Source organism: Apiospora aurea (assembly GCF_038362705.1).
Source record: "Apiospora aurea strain CBS 24483 chromosome Unknown utg000001l_segment0_segment0, whole genome shotgun sequence".
NCBI classification, from domain to species: domain Eukaryota; kingdom Fungi; phylum Ascomycota; class Sordariomycetes; order Amphisphaeriales; family Apiosporaceae; genus Apiospora; species Apiospora aurea.
This window is the reverse complement of record NW_027117388.1, coordinates 2,700,725-2,720,550: the sequence shown is the minus strand read 5'-3', so window position 1 is coordinate 2,720,550 and position 19,826 is coordinate 2,700,725. Positions and strand designations below refer to the sequence as shown.

General features: G+C 55.7%; 9 protein-coding genes across 9 annotated transcripts; 2 read left to right on the top strand and 7 right to left on the bottom strand.

The window, feature by feature from the left end:
* Nucleotides 1-1,874: 1,874 nt before the first annotated feature.
* PG986_000849 (uncharacterized protein) lies at nt 1,875-2,886 on the bottom strand (the record flags this gene model as incomplete). The annotated part of the gene is made up of 2 exons (XM_066837071.1): nt 1,875-2,477; nt 2,554-2,886. The coding sequence occupies 2 exons, from the start codon at nt 2,884-2,886 to the stop codon at nt 1,875-1,877; spliced, it is 936 nt and encodes a 311-aa protein (XP_066705964.1).
* A 704-nt stretch (nt 2,887-3,590) lies between these two features.
* On the top strand, nt 3,591-4,078 carry PG986_000848 (cochaperone Pam16; the record flags this gene model as incomplete). Its single annotated transcript, XM_066837070.1, has 2 exons — nt 3,591-3,593; nt 3,659-4,078. The coding sequence occupies 2 exons, from the start codon at nt 3,591-3,593 to the stop codon at nt 4,076-4,078; spliced, it is 423 nt and encodes a 140-aa protein (XP_066705963.1).
* Nucleotides 4,079-4,883: 805 nt separating this feature from the next.
* PG986_000847 (uncharacterized protein) lies at nt 4,884-6,623 on the bottom strand (the record flags this gene model as incomplete). The annotated part of the gene is made up of 1 exon (XM_066837069.1): nt 4,884-6,623. The coding sequence occupies one exon, from the start codon at nt 6,621-6,623 to the stop codon at nt 4,884-4,886; it is 1,740 nt and encodes a 579-aa protein (XP_066705962.1).
* A 2,121-nt stretch (nt 6,624-8,744) lies between these two features.
* PG986_000846 (uncharacterized protein) lies at nt 8,745-9,780 on the bottom strand (the record flags this gene model as incomplete). The annotated part of the gene is made up of 2 exons (XM_066837068.1): nt 8,745-9,683; nt 9,748-9,780. The coding sequence occupies 2 exons, from the start codon at nt 9,778-9,780 to the stop codon at nt 8,745-8,747; spliced, it is 972 nt and encodes a 323-aa protein (XP_066705961.1).
* A 485-nt stretch (nt 9,781-10,265) lies between these two features.
* On the bottom strand, nt 10,266-12,332 carry PG986_000845 (carotenoid oxygenase 2; the record flags this gene model as incomplete). Its single annotated transcript, XM_066837067.1, has 4 exons — nt 10,266-10,303; nt 10,468-10,900; nt 10,944-12,086; nt 12,162-12,332. The coding sequence occupies 4 exons, from the start codon at nt 12,330-12,332 to the stop codon at nt 10,266-10,268; spliced, it is 1,785 nt and encodes a 594-aa protein (XP_066705960.1).
* A 662-nt stretch (nt 12,333-12,994) lies between these two features.
* Nucleotides 12,995-14,350, bottom strand: PG986_000844 (uncharacterized protein; the record flags this gene model as incomplete). The annotated part of the gene is made up of 1 exon (XM_066837066.1): nt 12,995-14,350. One exon carries the CDS (start codon nt 14,348-14,350, stop codon nt 12,995-12,997), a length of 1,356 nt encoding a protein of 451 aa, XP_066705959.1.
* A 1,107-nt stretch (nt 14,351-15,457) lies between these two features.
* PG986_000843 (uncharacterized protein) lies at nt 15,458-16,365 on the top strand (the record flags this gene model as incomplete). The annotated part of the gene is made up of 3 exons (XM_066837065.1): nt 15,458-15,685; nt 15,743-16,150; nt 16,195-16,365. The coding sequence occupies 3 exons, from the start codon at nt 15,458-15,460 to the stop codon at nt 16,363-16,365; spliced, it is 807 nt and encodes a 268-aa protein (XP_066705958.1).
* A 140-nt stretch (nt 16,366-16,505) lies between these two features.
* Nucleotides 16,506-17,026, bottom strand: PG986_000842 (ubiquitin-like autophagy protein Apg12; the record flags this gene model as incomplete). The annotated part of the gene is made up of 2 exons (XM_066837064.1): nt 16,506-16,568; nt 16,640-17,026. The coding sequence occupies 2 exons, from the start codon at nt 17,024-17,026 to the stop codon at nt 16,506-16,508; spliced, it is 450 nt and encodes a 149-aa protein (XP_066705957.1).
* Nucleotides 17,027-17,506: 480 nt separating this feature from the next.
* On the bottom strand, nt 17,507-18,995 carry PG986_000841 (uncharacterized protein; the record flags this gene model as incomplete). The annotated part of the gene is made up of 3 exons (XM_066837063.1): nt 17,507-17,803; nt 17,866-18,577; nt 18,646-18,995. The coding sequence occupies 3 exons, from the start codon at nt 18,993-18,995 to the stop codon at nt 17,507-17,509; spliced, it is 1,359 nt and encodes a 452-aa protein (XP_066705956.1).
* Between the last annotated feature and the right edge of the window lie 831 nt (nt 18,996-19,826).

The following is a 19,826-nucleotide window of genomic DNA, read 5'->3' as shown; positions in this document are numbered from 1 at the left end:
CCAACGTACATACCGGAAGCGTCCCTACAGAAGACCAATATCGTACGCAGCAAGACGTAACGGCGCCTCCTGAGTGGCTCTGGCCCCAGGCAGGACAGGACCAGCGTAAACGACGGGGTGTTGGGTGGCTCAGTGCTGACCGAAACCCAAGACGACGAGTCATCCTGCCGATGCGATGCTGCTGGCTGCCATGCTGACAATATCATTGCAACTTCCCAGCAGGGCGGAGCAGCCAGCGAAACCTAGCGAAACCCGGCCGACCAATCCCTGTCGTAAGGAGGGCCCTTCTTCACCAGTCTGTGTAGGACTGTGGGTTGGCCTTCTAGAACGCACCCCCCCTGGTGCCTGCTCCTTATCTCGGCGCATTCCCACTTTTGTAGGGCTGATAGTCTGTACGGCATACCGACTAGACCATACGCTGGCGCCTTGGGTCCCAGGGTGAAAAGGCGGACGCGGCGGGCGCGGCGGGTCACACACAGTCAGCATCTGACGCTTCGCTCCAGCTGCGCCGTGCCTCCATTCGTAAACCGTAACGGGCAGGCCGTTATCCGCCAATCAATATGTCTCGAGGCGTCTGCAGGCTCCCGTCTTGGGATTTGGGTAAAACAAAGACTGCATTGCTTGCCTAATTATGTGTACGGGGAGGGGGGTTCGAATCCTTCCAGGCCAAAAGAAAAACAGGCGCGTGTGCACTTGTAGTAAGATCGTGACATAGCCCCCACCCGTCCCAGCATCGGCAGGCAACGCAACCAGAGTCAGTCAGCCCTAGATCGAATGCGCTGACGAACAGAACCCCTGCTTCCCCAACCACAACTACCCCCGGAACCGAGGGCTAATTGGATCAGGGCCAAATACTGCCTATGACTTCAGTCGTCATCTCTGGTCTCGTGACCGGATTGGTTCGGTGTCGCCTTGGAACATACCTACGCCTCGGGGTGTTGGTATTGTTACATGGCCTCCCCGTAGATGGAACTCAGACTCAGCGCAAGTGGTAAATCTTATGATGTCACATTGGGTTACAGTATTCTTGGCCTTGAACACATCCGCTATGGATACATTCGCTCGCGTTTCGCTTTCATAAAGTGCCCAGAAGATGCCCGGAATCCCGTCAATCAGTCGCGGTCCCGGAGCAACCTGTCAGACAATAGACGGTGTAGCATCGCAGGATGACACAAGTACCCGTAGCCCTATTTGCTGAAATGGGCACTATGGTGCATGGACACATGGACACATGGACACATCACCGTCTCCATGTCCAATCGGATCGGCCAGGCGGATGGTCGACTTGCACCAACCCGTCGGGCCGCAATATATAAACTCATATTGTAGAACCAACGCGACGTGTTGCAGACCCAGCCGCCGCCGGTCGCACCAACCTGTTCGGCAATGTCACCTCTCCTCGGAGATGGTTTCCTTTAAAGAAAGCAGTTCTTCGCATGAGGCGCGCAGTGTTGGGGTAACACAGCCGGCACAACCCAGTCGCTTGGTTGCGTTGGTACACAGTATCATCTCGGTAGGTAGCCAGGAAACCCGACAAAAGGCCTGTCAGTAAGCCCCAAGTCACGATTCGCGGGTAGCGGCCCTCGGTTCTGCCAAAATCGGAGTTGTCTACCGGATTAGGCAGCATCAGCTGAATAAGATCTTCCGTCCATTAGTTTTTTTTTCCATCGTCTCGTCACATCAATTCCAGCAGCGAACGCCAGCCGTGCTGATCAACCTCCAACGCCGTGCCATTTCCCCCGAGCCTGATACCACCCAAAAGGAACGGCTTCCAATTCGTCCCTTGGACCCGAGTCTAACGTTCTATCGAGCATATGCAATCGGCCAAATCCAGATGGTTTGTCGAGGCCGTGAGGTGCCTGCGAAGGCCCGATTTATGAGACACCGGTCGCCTTGCCCAGAGTGCCGCTGCCGCGGCTGCTGAAGATGCCCATGATACCGAATCCTACATAAAACAGAAACAGGGGGTAGGCGACCAAGAAGCGCATGCTGCTCATGCGCCCGACTGCGCAGAACATGCCACTCGAGCTGGTCGTACACCACACAATGGCAAAAAGGGTCAACACATAGCCGAACGGGGTGTCCATAGGCATCACGATACCGATCAGGCTGGTGGCCACCAGAGGCAGCAGGCAGTAGCCAAGAACGCTTGCACTTCTCGGGAAGGTGAGAGTCGAGCTCAAGTGATCCTTTCCGTCCACCCCCGACGATGTATCCCCCGGGTAACCCTCCGCGGAAGAATAGGCCGGAACAGGCGCGGGAGAAGCTGTTGAACCATCAGGCGACATGAGCGAGAGGATGGTGTGTAGTGCCAAGGAGCCCATCAGGGCCAGACCGTAAATGTAGCCGAAATGAACCTTGCCGCTCACCAGCAGGAAGGTGCCGAATAGGAAGAAGAAGAGAATTGGGCCGGCGAGGTCGGAGTCGTCCATGATGTGCTGATCTATCCGGGCGATGGGGTTGAGGACCGCGAGTGTCTATAGACCAGTCGTTAGTACCGCCTTGTAAAGGGAAAAAAGTGACGAGGCAGAAAGATGATGGCGCATGACGTACCTTTCTCTGAATGTGGCCGAAGTTGACGCCCAGCTCCTCCAGCAGCGGGGGTTCGTTTTCGTATCCTTCGGTCGAGAACGCAGCGAGCCAGCCGGTTCGAAGCCCTCCTTGCTCGCCCATTCGTCCGCTGACACCAGGGGCACTTGCACCGCCGAAGCCCCCAAAGCTTGGGGTGCCCCCTGGTGCACCATATCCATATCCCGACGGCTGCGCTGTCGCATGGCCCTGTATTCCTGGCGAGTACGACGAAGGGTAGAACTGCAGGTTCTGAGCTGCGCCGCCTGCTCCGGCGCCGAACTGATTGGGCGGAGGGGCGCCGTAATTGTAGGACATTGTTTCTGACGGACGGATCGCATCAATTTGGAGGTTTTGTGGTCGAGGAGATGCCCCTGGGGAGGCAGGAAGCGTACGCGAGTTCGAACAATAGAAAAAAAAGCGGTTGGCAAATGAAGGGCGATAAGAAATAACACAGAAGAGAAGGTCTGTCAAAGATACGAAGACGGGGCGACGCAGTGACTGGAGATGGCGTTTGTCTGGTACAATCAATCTGGCTTCACCAGAGTCCAGAATCCAAAGTTCCAGGCTACCTTCAATCTAAAGCTTCCGCTAAGCTTCACCCTCCCTCCACTAACCGGGCGGCTGAAAACGTCCGTGCTTTCCGTGAGCTGGCATCATCTCTGGTCTGGGTCTGGCTTTGGTTTGCTGCATAAATTACCCCGCTAACGGCATAACCCGGGGAATGCGAGACTTTGCGGGTAAAGGGATTGACAGGAACGCCATCGGGCATGGCGATTTTTCCGACCGACTAAAAACTTCCCTGTCGCTGCCGGTTCGGAACCTTTCCCAGCGCATTCCCATCGATAGAGGCTGCGAGCTGCTTGCATACTGCTAGAGGCAATTTCGAGGGCAACCTCTCATCCCCTTCCGACGAGACATCAATTTGCGCGTGTGCAGTTTCGCCACGGGCATTGGCCGCTGCACCATCCACTATCCAGCTGCTCCCGGTTGTTGATCGGCAGTCTTTTTTTTCTTTCAGCATGGTAAGGTTCACTCGAGTGCCGGCGCATGTGATTCCGGGCTTTGGTCTAACGAGACGAACCCACAGGCGCATCGTCTTATAACACAAGTCGTCATCGTCGGCTCGCGCGTCCTCGGCCGCGCCTTCTCCGAAGCCTTCAAGCAAGCCCAAGCCTCGTCCAACTATGCGCGGTCCCAGGCGAAGCTGAACCCGAACGGCACCGGCCGCACGTCCATGGGCACCGGCATGACGCTCGACGAGGCCTGCAAGATCCTCAACGTCAAGCCGCCGCAGGGAGGCAAGGCGAACATCGAGGAAGTCATGGACCGCTTCAAGCGCTTATTCGACGCCAACGACCCCCAGAAGGGCGGAAGCTTCTACCTCCAGAGCAAGGTGCTACGAGCCAGGGAACGGATCGAATCCGAAGTGCGGCCGGCCATGGAGAAAGCAGCACAAGAAGCCGAGGTCAAAGAGGGGTTCAAACCCAAGGTGTACAAGGACCGATAGTCCCTGCGGCGCGAGACTCGACAGCCGTTCAATGCGGTTGTAAATGAACAAAATAAAAATAAAAATACACAAAGCTGCGCAGCAGCAAATATGGGCTGGAGCGGAAATCCTCGCTGCTTCGGAACCCTGACGACACATCTTCACTCGACTGGCATGGCCTGGCGTTATTTGGCATGGGCATTATGGAATTCATGTGTCATTGGGATAGACGAAAAAAGAGGAACTGTGTATAAGTATAATTATCTGTATATCATCTGACACCACGACCTGGCGAGACTTGGAACAACTTGTGCGAGTTTGCATCTCGCCGCTTCTAATGAGACTACGGGTTCTGTGGCACCTCAACCTACAAAAGGATTTCCAACATTGATCTTGTGTATGGCAATAGTTTTCCTCGGGTGTTGTCTTGGAGTCCGTGGCCTGGCGCCGGTCAGAACTCGTGTCCAAATTCTAGCAAAACCTGAGGAGACATTGCACAAATAACCGGCAAATCAGCTCTTCTTTCCGGCACATTCGTCCGTAACCGTCATGCGAACTTGACTGAACAACTTATATTTATCTAGACGTGTGTATCTAACTATTAATGGTGTTGTCTGTACTGAGAAGCAGCCTCTAGGACGTATCTCTGTTCCGAGGGGCTTTAAGGAGATGGGTATAAGTACACTGGATGGGGTACATGTGTTGTTCATGAGTAAGGGGCAATGGCACTCCTAGGATTGATCTCGTCCGCCACACGTCAAGCGCGGTCTGAAACCACCAAGCGGAAACGAGGAAGAAAGACGCTGGCAGGCTATGATATTTTGGCCTAGTCCCTTGTGGCAGGTCTCCCATCGGCCACCCAGGGCCTCTCCGGCCGCGTGCCCAGATCGATGCTCTGCCGGCGCGTCCCGTACGTATCGTGACCCGACCCCAGGTTCGGGATCAGCGTGCGCGGGCTCGCCGGGTCCGACGGCGACATGAAGCTCTCCTGGCTGCTCCGGAAGGGCCGCCGCACAAACCCGGGCCGCCCTCCGCCGACCGACGACTGCCCGCTCTCGCGCTGCCCAAAGGACGATCTTTGGTGTTGTTGTGGTGGTAGCTGTGGCGATCCGCCGCCGCCACTGCCGCCGACGCCCCATAGACTCAGGGGGTCTTTCCCGCCCAGCGTCAGGCTCAGGTCCGGCGTCCCCCACCGCCGGAAGTTGTCCGAGTACCGCGTCAGTTCCCCGAGGCTGTCCTCGCTGTGCGTGCTCAGGATCGGCTTGGTGTCCGGCCCCGTCAGTCCCAGGCCCTGGTACGGCCGGGGCGAGTTCATGAAGCTCTTGAGGCTCAGGGGCGTCGGGGTGCGGCGATTGGATTGTCGTGAGCCTCTATTGGAAATGGCCGTGGTGGCGGCGGCTGTGCCGGAGATGGCGTCCTCGGGTGAAAGAATCTTCGAAGGTCGCTTCGTCTTGCTGTGTCGCGCGTCGGTCATGGTGGGGCTGCTAATGTCGTCGTTGTTGTTGTTGTTGCTGCTGCTGTGACGGTTCCGGGGACTCGCGGGGTGGTCTTGCCAGGGGTAGCCGTGGAAGCTCACCACCGTGAGGTTGAAGCTGCCGGTGCTGCGACGCGGCTCGGGGAACACGGAAGGCCAGATCCTGGACAAGATGGGCCGTACCATCGGCACGCTGGCGCAGATGATGGCCGTGTCGCACTCGAGGACCGTCGTGCAGAAGAACGCCAGCGTATTGGAAGCTTGGTTGCCGGCGGAAGGGCTGAAGTTCTTGTGTAGGCTGAGCTGTAGGCGTATCATGCTCGCGGCCATCTCGAAGATTCCAAGGGATAGGACAGCGGATATGGCGATTTTCCGTCGTAGGGGCAGCCCCAGCCTGGAGATCGTGGGCAAGATCATGATGATCAGCCAGGCATCGGTGGCCGTGTGCGTCGAGGAACTAATGATGAGCAGTGGGGTGAACCCGACACAGGCCATTGGCCGTCCGAACACTTGTCCATCCTCGGGATAGCATTGTAGACTGCTCATAGCCGTCAAGGGTATCGCCAGCCCGATGATCAAACCCATGGTGGCCCACGTCAATGCTGTCATGGCCGGCTTGCTCTTGAACATGCGTAGGTAAAACGACCCGATGGACAATTTTGCAAAGCACAACGCCAACTGATAGAGGATGAGGCCCAGGTACGTCCGCAATAGGTACGTCACTATTGGGCTCTTGTGCATGACATCTATAGGCGATGGCAGGTGGAGTGCGAGACTGTAGACGGTGCAGATCCCGGTCGACCAGATCCAGGAGATGACCATCAATGTATCGTCGACGAACCACCTTCGTAGGCAGCGAAGTCTTGAAGCTATTCGCAGCATTAGGAAAATGGTACAGATGACGTGCGTGATCATGATCCCGGAGAATGCGCCGATGGCAGCCCTACTGTCCCCCTTGCGATTTGTTAGCCATGCCTTGGGCCTTGCTGAGGATATGCTCACTAGCTCGTTGTTCATATCATCTTGTATCCCGTGTGCGTGTCTTGCTATAGGCGATTGCTGCGTTGTGTAAGGAGGCAGATCAGCTCCCATGTTGACCATACTACTTGATGAAAACGGCCGTTCCCTCGCCTCTACATGTGAATCGGTTTGGTGCGGTGCAAATTCGAGACTTGCCCAATCCCTAGTTGAAGAGAAAATAATGCAAACTGGATCTGTTCATGTTGCTACAGAGTTGGGACTTGGGAAGTCAACCACATGGGAAGACCTCTTCGTAAAGGCAGAACGGCAATGGCATGTTCCGTCTAACTCTTCCTCCACACCTGACTTGACGTTTACATTTGTTGCCGCATCTCGGTTACAAAATCTGGCCTTTACTTATCGACCTTTCTCGACGGGATGGCCCCGAATCTGCCCAACTAGGCACATGACTGACCCAAAGCTCGTTTTATCTTTAGCCCCAAAGGCGATTTTGACAGCAAACACGGGATGTGGCCGTTGAGTATGTCCTTACTAGTACGAGATACCCTTGCAGTGCCAAGACGGCATTGGTGCCTCTGAGCCAGTCAGGGGCCGCGTTGGGGAATACGAGACTATAACCTCCAAAGACGGGTGGTATCAATTTAGCCGTGCATCCCTCCCCACACGTACATAGGCAAGACTCAGGCTGTCAAATGGCTGCGTAATATACAGACCCTGGACACAATTACTGATTAGGTTAAGCCGCATGATGGATGAAGACACCCGTTGAGCTGTCCGTGTTTCAGCTTTCACCCCCCCTAATGCCAGGTGATGGTGAGGAGCTTTGTTGATTGGCAGAATTGACTGTTAAAGAAGCGTGCGATGGTCCAGCCGCGATACTGAAACATATCTCTCTAAAGTGGGAGGCCGAGATTTTGCAGACTAATGCCACGGCCATGAGGCAGTTCGAAGACCACCAGCGTGCAACCCGCAGATACTGACCCTGTGTTGATAATCACATGTTTTATTGTCGGCAATACTCACCCGGAACCGCGTCGGTGTGCAGTGTGCAACACAAGGCCGCTGTGTATTCTTGTAGAGGAGCAGGCGGTCCGTAGACCCGTCATACTATCTTCCCTCTCGACGTATTTATATAAGTCTTCCTGATGAGGCATGCATCCCTTGCTCTGTCTACTGATGTCTAGGCACAAGGCTAGTCATAATTCAAGCAACAGCTAATGATCTTATCAACTGTTGCAATTATTGAGCTCAGGGGTGAAAGCCTTTTGCCAAGGTAATGGTTGTCACGGGAACTCTGAGCCGCATATGTGACCAGGCCTCATATATATTAAAACGAGGCCACTACCTAAGAGTTGGGAAAAGGAGCCATCCATCTCGGACGAGACAAAACTTGTATTTGCCTTCCCACGAAGCCTTTCGTGGAACTGGGCATACACCTCAAGCTGATACAATTTGATATTGTCGTATCTTGATGCCTCAACGTATTTTTACAGGCCAGGGAGGATTCCATTGATAGTAAGGTTTTAGGTAGCATGTGAGCTCTGGGTAATCACCGATCCGTCACTCTACGTCTGGCCCGTTGCTTAGCACTACCTCTACATGTGCTCAATTTGGAATTGATTTGCATCGCTCATACCTGGCCAGCCATCGAAAAGGATTTGACTCGATGGTTCTAGAGATAAATCCTCTCCGCAGCAGAGTTTGGTAAAGACGTGTTAACCTTTGCCTCGACGTTTGGTGACGGAAAGGGCCACGGCAAAATGTTGACATTGGCGTTTCAGGTCTCGACTGGCCCGGCGGGCTTTTCTGACTTGCTTTTGGGCCTGGATAACTTCCCAAGGCAGAAATAGGAATAACCGGCTGTAAGCATACTCGCCTATTCACCTTCCCGTCTTACTGAGACGATGAATAGGGAAACGTATTCGTGTAGCCTGGTCCTTGCGGAGCCCATCACGGCTGCTGGAAGAATGCATAATGATAATGCCCCGGAACCATTCGGACTTTTTTTTTTTTTTTTTTTTTTTTTTGCAACATCAATGCCTGGCTTATTTATGTTTACTGTGAATGAATAACTTCACAGCCGCGAGCGGTCTAAAAACGCCACCTGTAAAACGACAGTCCCATTATTCGTGCATCTAGAAGGATGTGGAATCAAAGCCCCTCTACGTATTGCCTCCCATTACCATCACATATCTTCACAATCCTTCTATCCAACGCCTCTTGCCTCTTCCACTAGTACTTATCGCCCTTCCGAGCGACTGCCAGCCCGGTGAACTCGTCCAAATCCTCCACCGGCAAACTAAGCAACTCATTGTCAAGCCCCCGGCTCTTCTCATAGGCGCCATCGTCATTAGGGAAGAAGGTGCGCGTGTACATAGCCTGGACGAACCCGACCCGATTACCCTCCTTCATCATCTGCAGTCCCTTTGCGTAGCGCTCAGCGGACCCTTCGTGGCTGATGTTCCAGTCCTCGAGCTGGGTGCCCGTGACGCGCAGCGCGCTCTCCAGCATGTCCCTCTGGCTGACGCAGAACGACGAGATGTAGACGAAGCCGTTGCGGAAATCCGCGAGAGATCCCTTCCTGCCCCCGCTCCCTCCCACGGATTCTCTCTCCGTCGGCAAGGCCAGCAGCCGCGCAACAGCCCGCCCGACCTGCGGAAACGTCGTCGTGTTGATAGGCTGGGTCCCCTCGTCGAACAACATCACCGAGCGGTTGCCGAAATCGAACCCGTAGCGGGAAGGCGAGCCGCCCAGACTGAAATCGTACCAAAACCCACAGACGACGCCGATCCAGCCGCTCACGCCCCTCTCCTCGATGTGCTTCCGCACCGCGCGGCTCGGGGGCCCCATGAAGGCTTCGTCGGCGAACGGCAAGTTGGTCTGGTCGAGCCCCCACTCGTTGGGCAGGACCCAGGGCACGCCGGCGTCGGCGGCCGCGTCGATCAATTTCAGTTGCGCCTCCTTGGGGGCCTGGACGCTCATGGTGATGATCAGGACATCCTGGCCCCGCATGGCGGCGACGAGGGAGTTGCGGTCGGCGTAGTCCACCTTGGCGACCTGGACGCCATCGGGGATGAGGGCGGTGCTGTCGTGGCGGGTAATGGCGGTTACTTGGTGCTTGCCGGCCTTGAGCAGTTCGTCGACGATGTAGGAGCCCACAGTGCCAGTGGCCTATTATGCGTTGATCAGCGTCCAAGATCATCTTGTTGTGGATTACTGTGCAGTCCGGACTTACACCAACAATAGCGACGTTCTTGACGTGAGACATGGCGTTATATGTCTGGATATGGAGATGTAGGATACAATGTGGTTAGGAACAGTAGTAAGAAGTTGAAAGGTAAATAAATGTTGATGGATAAGGATCAGAGCTGTTGCTGTCTTGACATTTAAGTGCTTGGCGAGGGATGAGGGCCCAGTCTGTCTTGGGACAGGGCCCGGGGGCTTTATACATTTCAACATGGGAAGTGATTGCAGTGCATGATAGTCATTGACGTCGACAGCAATTCGGACTTTGGTTCACCTAGGATCCGGTCCATTGGCCTACCTCCGGGGGACTCTACAGTGGACGACGGGCCGCATGTAACATCGGAGATGTATGTATTCGGGGATTGGGATTACTGCTTCTAGACTAGCCTGCCATTCAAGCCTCTTTTGATCTGCCGCTAGTTATCTCCTTGTCCCTTTCCTCCGCCACCAGTTGTTTGGCGTCATTCAATTCCACTCTCCTTGGAACTCTTCAAAGGGCCTTGGAAATCAGGAGGACTCTTGCGATTGACGGTCGGCTTTATCCTCTGCGGAGCCGAGTCAAGTTGCAACAATCCATCTGGTCTTGTACTGTATTCGCCATGTTGCAACGACCTTAGCTCGGTGTTATCCTCAACGACTCCGAGACACGCTAACCTAGAATTCCATCTCAAGTAAGCAAAAGGTCAGGTAAGACCTCACAAACACGAACCCCTACCTTTGACATGTTGGCCATGCAGGTGGTGGGCAATCGCGAACTCGCACTCCGCTCTTCCGGTTTCGGTCATCGTCTTGGCATCCAAGCAGAGCAGGTAGCTGGTCTTGTTCGCACCATCCAGCACAACGCTGAGCAAGACTCCGTCATCCTCGTCCACGGGCTCTCCCATCTCGGCGGGCGGGCGGGGCACAAAGATGGCCTCGCTCGGTGAATGACCCCGGGGTCCCGACCAGATCAGCACGTCTTTGGTGTCGCAGTCCACTTTGACAATGCCGTCGAAGAATGTGCTCAGGCCGCGCCAGAGCAAACTGTACATGTACCGATGCTTGCGGCAGGCATAGGCATCGTTGATGGTGGGTAGGTCTCCGATGTGTGGTGCCGCGACTTGGAGGACGACCTCCGGAGACGGCAGCTCCGCCTGCTTGCCCTGACTGGCACCGAACTTGGATGAAGGGGAAACGGTAGCGCACGAGTTCGCCGATCAAGTCGGAGCTCCGTGCGCTGTCGCACCAGAACTCTCTGGCCTTGTTGTTGCGCTGCAACAGCACGTCGTAGTAGAATCCTTTCATAACGGATGTGCTCGGATACAGGAGCACTTCACAAATCACGTCGCCAGTGTCTTCATCTTCGAACGCATTGGTCGTGTGGAAGAAGAAGGCGGCAGGCGATGCGAATTGGGCAACTACCCCCTTTCCGTGGTGACGGTCCACGATGAACCAACAGCACTTTGCGGACTCGTCGAACGGCGCCATGGCGTCCAACAAGGTGCCCTCCCAGAGGATCTTGGCGCCGTTCCATTGGTAGTGCGAAACCGGGATGCAGATGATGACATACTTCTTGGAAAGAAAGAAGCTGTGGATGTAGGCGGGCTTCGACTGAAATCTGGCCAAGATGGTGGTCTTGCCGGTGGCGGCACTGACTTGGAAGACACGATAGGTGGGTGATATTCCAAGCTCGAGGTTGAAACTGAAGTAATCGCCCGTCTCTGGGCACCGCATCCCATGTGCAGGTCCAGATGGGCCTCGGAGTTCGGGGTGCAGAGCAGCCTGGTGAACATAGCTCGTCACCTCCATGGTGTCGGGGTCGGCCTGAGCAAAAACATCCGTGTCCGTGGCGATGACGAGATTGGATGCGCCTGCACGGTGGCCCTGAGAGCTGGTCCGGTTGGCACTGGCGGCGCCTTGGAAACCGGGCATATTGGCCATGACAGTGACGCCGATGTTGGTGTGCAGCTGGCCGCGGCCGTAGAACATGGCCATGCATTTGCCGAACATGCTGACGCAAGGGTCGCTGCGTTGAGCAAACGACTTGCACGGCATACGACCTCCCTCCTTGATCTGCTGGATAAAAGTGTCGGGCTGAAGGCGAGAGGAGTAGACCACGCGAACCGTGCCACGATCTGCCGAACTGCCACCTTCCGGCGCCAGAATGTCGAACCGGTGGGTGTGGGCCAGTCCATCGAACCAATGCGAGATGTGAAAGGTGCCGGTCTTGGTGTCTTCGACGCTGCTGGCTCCGGGGCCAGTGCGGTAAAGTGAGCCGGCAGCCCAGGTTGGAATGTTGCCCTTGACTCGGAGTTCGACGGGTCCACGGTGCTCGGCCAAGCCCTCGAACTAGCCAAGAAGAACGCGGATATTTGTTAGTATGCCACCGAAAATAAATCATGAATAAAACGCGTCGATACCCACGCCAGCTTCATTGGGCCAATTTTCAAAAGCCGCTCCGGCCAGGTTGTCTTTAAGCATGTTGGTGTCGGCGACCTCATCGGCAGCGGTCCGCTTGTAAGTCATAGCGACAGTATAGGCATCGGCGACATCGCAACCGTCGCCGATGCTGGAGTGATCGGCGTTGGAATACATGTTGGACGATCAATCTGTTGAAAGATGTTTGAATGAGTTTGAACCAAGTCAGAATACCATTTTAGGACCAGTCTGGATTTTCAATCTCCATGCCTGGGAAGTGAGGTGCATGTCAGTAGGTATTAGGTGCCTGTAAGTGGGCGGTACTTTATGTACCTTGCGTAAGTAGGAATGTAGGCATTTCGAAGCCCACTGCATTGAGCGCTGAAGCGGTTCGCGCTAATCCCTGCCCAGAGGCGCCTGGGGGGCTTTTGGACAATCGCCTATTCGCAAGTGTGAGCACGCCTGACTGGCTGGCACCGTCATACAACCGGTCTTCCAGTGCACCATGGTATAACCATCGACAACACAAACTTGGACCTTGAGCCTAACAAACGATGCATGCACCAGACTGGCTGGAACTGGCAAAGGGTACGACACCACGTCTTCCGACTCCCGAGTGCGGGAGCGAGTGTCAGCTTGAGTGTGCTGATTCCCGGCGTCCCATGCTGAATAACAAGCGAGTGCCCCTGTGGCGATTGCTTCAAGAAGCCGAGCGAACCCAGACCATTCATTGGTATAACAACCCCGCACTACAGGCTAGAAGTTGCATGACCACAAAGAAAAGGAGGCAAGGTAATGTAGACACTTGTTGATTCGTACCGAATCAGTACATACAGCAGTCAAATGATCGTCTTCAAGCTCGGCACCCATTCAAGCAGCTTCTTCCCCAGCCAGAACGACGCCCACGAACTACCTACCCCCACGCCCAGAGCCAGAACCACGGGCCCGACAGTCTGCCACAGCCAGGGCGGGGCATTCGCCCATATATCGACGCTCTTGCAAGGGGCCAATAGCCTCTCTACCATGATCTGTCCCGCTACAAGAAGCGGCGTGTGAACGAGGAAGGCAGCATACGAGTACCTCGCATTCCAGACTGAAGACGGAGATGACGGCCTGTTGTACCGTCGCTCGAACCAGTCCATGATCACAGGGCCAAGCGTGACGAATGCGAATTCGTTCCAGAACGCATAGATCAGCGCCGGCAGGTTCCAGCCGCCCCATGCCTGTCTCGATACACTCCCACGCCAGTCGTCAGGCGTATCGATATATCTCGGCAGGATGATCAAGGTCATCGACGAGACTGCCACTGCAACGGCCGTAGGGAGCGAGATACGGCTGACGATCCGGGGAGCTGTTGGCTGCGACGTCGATGGTTTCTCTTTCACATCTGCCGCGCGAGCCACTACCAACTGATCGAATGGCCCGAGCATTCGAGGCACTTCCCATACGTACGACAGGTAACCCAGACCATAGGCGAAGACGTACTGGCAGCCGAATGCAGGTTGCAGAGCGATGAGGGGAAGACTCCTGCCTACCGGATAACGGAGTCTGACCAGAGCACTGGCAACGCCCACTGCAACCCAGCCCAGCTTGCTCAACTTCTCGTACGTACGGATCCGCATGCTGCCCCGGCGATCGCCATCAGATACCCCGGGCACTGACGAAGGCTCCTGCTTCTCAGCCCTGGTCTTCTTGGTTGTTGCTACTACCCAGATGGCGGCCACGGCATCAAAGACCAGCAGCGTCGCATTGTACCATAGGGGGCCCTGGACCGCGTTCAACCCGAACCAGTAATTGGACAGACACGCCTGCGTCGAAGTCGCATCCCATCGCGGCAGCGCCATCAGGCGCACCGCCGGCGCAACTGCCACGGTGTAGACAACAGCCGGCAGTCCGAGCCGGATGAGCTTGTTCTTCAGGAAGGGCCAAGGCGGGGTCTTGGAGAGCGATTGCGCCGAGACACGACCGGAGATCCAGAAGAAGAGGCCCATGAAGAAGGACTGGTTGAAGACGTTGAGCGACGTGAGGGCCAGCGACGTCCCGCCATGGAACAAGGCGGACTTTAGTGGCCACGATCCCGCGCCGCCGTAGGCCACGGTGGCATGGTGGACGGTCACAAGGCCGGTCAAGAAGGTGCGGACATTGTCCAGATCATGGCGACGGAGCGAGATGAGGCTATTCGAAGTCGCCGCCATCGGGGTTTCGGGACAGCCAAACGCAGCCGGTAAAATGAATGCTTACCTGAGCACGCGCTCCGTCTTGCTATCTGGACCGACATCTTTTGGCTTAGAGACCCGTGCCGCATATTGATCGCTGTGATTGGAGCGGTTAGAGACTGCATGCGCGTTCGCCTGCTACCCCCTAAAAGCCAGCCTGGAGGCGGGCGAAAGCGGGCTATTGTCAAGCCGAACTGAGGCTGTCTGTCTTGCAATGCCATCCAACCTTATCAATTCAACCTGTATGGAATATGCATGTAGTAAGCTCGAATCAGTACATATACCAGCTCCCCATTCAAAAATGAGACATAAGATTGACTCGGCTCGCTTGGTGGATGGCCCAAGATTCTCCTTCTCTGCGTTGCCAGACTGTGCCCCTCGGCACTGTTGCAGTTGCTCACCAAGCCGTACGTTGGTGGCCCCTCGGGCCCTGCCTGCTTCTGGAGATTGGCCAGACCAAGACAATCCATCTCACATCAGACTGGCGAAGTAGTAAGAACTACGGCTGATTCAGCAGCGCTGAAAAGGTACAGACGAATTCATGTGATAGGATGGGATGGGATCGGCAGGCTGAACCCAAACGCTTGGAACCCCGAATACCTCGGTCAGTGGCGGACCTGAGTGGATCCAGTTGATTGAGTGGTCGGCCGGTCGGTGAAACGGTAGAATCGGTACGTACCTAAAGTACCTGACCTACTGAGGCAAGGGTTCAAAGAAAAAAACACCAAAGGTATCCGTGATGAGTCTCAATTGTACGCAGCAAATCCCATCATGACCGAATAATAAAACCGGTAATTGCACGCCAAAGAACCGCAAACACGACTCGCTCTCTTTCAAACTTCAAAAGCTCATCGCCAGTTAAATCGCACACTACTTTTTGGCTACTTGCATCGCGAATTGAGCATGTCTTCCCAACTCCTTAAGTCATGTGCCTTATCCTTATATCGGGGCACCCGACCATCCGCACCCCTGAATACTATTAGACCCTTGTCGTCGCTCCTTTCCCAACAGCAGCAGCAACAGCATCGATGGAGCTCACACTCTCCCTTGGGGACTCAGTCCGCGTCCCAAAGGAAGAAGGTCACCATGGGCACACTGCGGTCCATGTACAAGAAGAATGAGCCCATTACAATGATCACTGCCCACGACTTCCCCAGCGCCCACGTGGCCGATGCTGCCGGCATGGACATGGTGCTGGTCGGCGATAGCCTGGCCATGGTTGCTCTAGGTATGGAAGACACCAGCGAGGTCCTGGTCGAGGAAATGCTGCTGCACTGCCGCTCTGTTGCGCGGGCAACCAAGGCAGCCTTCACTGTAAGTCATGGTTCATGCTGGTCTCCAATAGACACTTGAAAGCTGACGCATCAATAGATTGGTGACCTGCCCATGGGCTCCTACGAAATCTCCCCTGAGCAGGCTCTAGACACAGCCATCCGTTTTGTCAAGGAGGGCCGCGTGCAGGGCATCAAGCTAGAGGGCGGCAAGGAGATGGCACCAACCATCGCCAAAATCACACGTGCCGGCATTCCCGTGCTCGCCCATATCGGTCTGACCCCCCAGCGCCAAAACTCCCTGGGAGGCTTCCGCGTACAGGGCAAGACTGCCGACGGCGCCATGAGGGTGCTCGAAGATGCGCTCGCTGTACAAGAAGCCGGAAGCTTCGCGACCGTGCTCGAAGCCGTGCCGGCCGAGGTAGCCAGCATCGTCACCCAAAAGCTCTCCATCCCAACCATCGGCATCGGCGCGGGGAACGGCTGCTCTGGCCAAGTTCTCGTGCAAGTCGACATGACTGGCAACTTCCCCCTGGCCGGTTCCTCCCCAAGTTCGTCAAGCAGTACGGAAACGTGTGGGCCGAAAGTCTCAAAGCGATAACAGCATACCACGAAGAGGTCAAGGCCCGCTCCTACCCGGCGCCCGAGCATACCTATCCGATCTCCAAGGAGGAGCTCGAGGTATTCAGCCAGGCAGTTGGGGGCCCGCGTGAAGGGCAGTGATAAAGAATTCCCGGAGCAATTTCTCCCCCAAGGGCGTAGGTGCATGATTTAGCGTTAGCATTAGAAGGCGTTCGCAGGATACCAGGAGCCAAGATAGAGATTGAGCAATCGACCAAGAGCTGTGTATTAAGGCAGCCATTTCATCCGAAAGCAGGCGTCATAGAATAGGCCACAACCAGTTGGTCGCTAGAATCTTTGAAACACTATATTCCCCAAAGTTAGTTACTTAATAGCAAGAAGGTCATCTCACACCCACGATATACACAGCACATACCCTGTGGAGATTGCCGACGACCTCGTCCAACGCCGGCGCAAACGCGCTATTGACGTAGAGGAACAGCCCCTCGGTGGGCGCGACGCGGAGGGCCTTGCGCAGGTGCGCGACGACGGCCTCGAACTTCTGGGAGGCGGTGATCTTGCGGACCTCGCGCGACAGCTGGGGCGCGGCCCCGACGGCCTTGAAGCGCACGACCACCTTCTCGGGCTGCTCGAGCTGGTCGCCGGCGCTCGCGAGGGCGGAGCTGGCGTCCCGCGGCAGCGCGGTCAGGACGGCCGACGCCGTCATGGTCAGCGGCAGCTCGGGCGAGGCCGGGCGGTCCAGGATGGGCGACGGCGGCGGCGAGGGCGAGTTGGTGTGCTCGGGCACGTCTGGGTACTCCATCTTGACGGTGTAGCGGGCAGGCACTCTTATTGAATAGGGCCGGTAAGGATGTGAAATGCCCTCCTCAGATGCAGGGTGTGTAATGCCCGGAGATTTGTTTGTTTGTGTGGTTGTTGACTGGGGATGATGATGTAGATGCAGATATACTTTGTCCAGGCAGCTGACTGTCTCCAAGCTGCATGTGTGCTGAGCTGCGTCGCATTAGTGGGTTGGCTGCTGTACCTGTAGCTGTGGTGGTGGGTGGGGCATTTTTGCGACTTAAGGGAATGCGGGATGCTGCTGGCTGTTGGCTGCTGGCTCGCCCATCCGGGTCCCTCCCTGCATACTACCAAAGCAAGAAAAGGAGGCGATGCGGGCGGTTTCATCTGATCGCGCCAACGCAAAATGACTATCCGTCATGACTGAAAAAGGGGCTTGCTGGCATTCTATTCTCTTCGGCAGATCAAGTATCTAAAGTGACTATTCTGCCTATTAACCGCATTACTCCGTGACACTCGCGTCATCGGCCAACTGTCTCTTCTTCGCCGGCGACTCGGTTTGCTCCTGCTGAAGCTGCACGTCTCCAAGCCGCACTCTCCTCCGCGCGTCAATGTACATCATGAACTCCTGGTACGTATGAGGCAGGACCTTGATGTCCCTGGGCACGGTAAAGGTGTAGTTAAACTGGCCCGTCGGTTTCGCGTTACCATGCTGCACGTCTCTCACCTTGCTGTCCACGCGCACATGCACCCGCGTCACAGGCTTGTTCGCATCTTGCTGTTGCGGCTGGCTGCCGTCCTCTTCTATCAAGGGGGATCGGTATACGCGACCGTGGCTTTCAGATATAGTACACTACCTACCGGGACCGGGTTTCTGAAAGTGCATGGATCCGCGCTCACAAAGGTAGGGCGGGCGTGCCCGAAATTGGCCGCGCAGCAGAAAGCCAGCTCAAAGGTCTGCTTCAAGTGGTACCCGCCAAAGATCATGGTCTGATGCCGGTTCCTGTACTGGGGCTGCATGATGGCGGCCGTGGAGAGCTGCGTCTTGGCCATGGGGACGACGTTGGCAGGCTTTCGGAGATCGTCGTTGGGGTCGTGGTATTGGACCTGCTGCAGCCACATCTTGTGAACCAGAGCGGATTCGGCGTCGTTGGGCTCCGTCTGCAGCAGCGACGTCTTGAGCGCCTCCTTCTTCGCCAACGACTTGGCCTCGCCCGTTTTGAATATCTTCTCCTCTTCCGGCGTGGTATACTCCAAGCGCGGGACGTTGACCGGCTTCCTCGTAGACGAGTCCAGGGCCACCATGGTGAACGTGCACGTGAGCAGTACGTCTTCCGGCTTGCTGGGCTCGCCTTCGGGTCGCGCTTTGGCTACCTTGCAGGTGATCTCGAGACTGGAGCGCCCCGAGGCGTAGGTCACTTGCCCGCTGTACTCCAAATCGCAAATCTCCGTCAGCGGGTGGGCTATCGTGATACGGTCGAGTGCTGCAGTCACGGTCGTGACGCCCGGGCCTGTGTGCTTGTAGACAATAATGCCCGAGAGGGCGTCCAAGTCCATGAAGATCGTTCCTAGCCTAAATGTTACATTGTCAGCGAGTTGTCGCATCTGGTTTGCTTTGCGAACGCATGGTCAATGGCGTACCGAATGTGGCCGGAGGAGTTGATGTAGGTGTCAGAGAGCCAAGGGTCTTGGCCGAGAGGAAGCACCACCCGGTGGTAGCTGTCGCTCATCTTCTTCGGCGACATGTCGCGTTCGCGCGGAAGCGCATCGTCGGAGCCCGTCCCCTTGCCCGATTGCTGTGCTCTGAAGGCCTCGATCCAGGGCGTGGGTAGTCGATCGTCGGTCAGACCCCGGAACACGCCATCGGTACGACGCGACGGTGTTGCGTGGATGCCTCGTGCCTGGAGGAGGGCCCGATCGGTCTGTCCCCGGCGCGCCGTTCGGGACGCCGTGGTGAGGACATTGCGCACAAGTCTGTTTCTACTGGCCATTATGCTTTCTTTTGCAAGACACGGGATGTTCCAACCTATTGCACCGCTTCCCTGCGAAGGACCACTGTTCTTATTTGAAGAAAACCTACCAACATATCCGAGGTTAACTCGGTCTAGGGGGCCGGCGCGTTCTCGTGAGAAGTAGAAGCTAGTACGCGGGACGAAAATGACGTCGGGTTTCGATTAGACGGTAATCTCCCAAGAGTCATACCTAGAAAAGTAGAGTGGGGTCCCCTAAAGCTGGGCCGACAATAAACGGAGGGGCATGTACCGTCCATGCAGGACCGTTGGAGTCACGTGATGGCGAATTTATGCAGCCGTGAAGTCGCCCTGTTTGCACTTTACTTTCTACCACAGTCTACCGAATACGCCCAGAAAATTGTGCGATGAGAAAATCATTCCATTCGCTGTTTCAAAATGTTTCTCGATCCTCCGCCGTGGACGGCCCAGTTCCGCTCAGCAGATTTCCATAAATAGACAACCCCTGAAACGGATTGCCCGCTACGCCACGCGCCTGACGAAGCAGACACAGAGCATGTACTCAGCTCGCACGTGCAATTTGCCCGGTGGGCGGATTCTCTGGGAATGATAGTATCTGCTGCGAGTCCTCATTCCGATTGATGAGTTATATCGGCTAGTTGTCCAGGGCACTGTTCGTGCGGAGCGAGAGTGATCCCCCCTTGAACAAGATAAGATGATTGCATAGGGAGAATATTGGTAAATGATTCGCGAGCCTGCACGACCGTTGCCAATATTGCTCACGGCGTCTATCTAAACCGTCTAGATCTAGTATCTGATGCCAATCTAATATGAATGAGGCTTGAGCCTTCT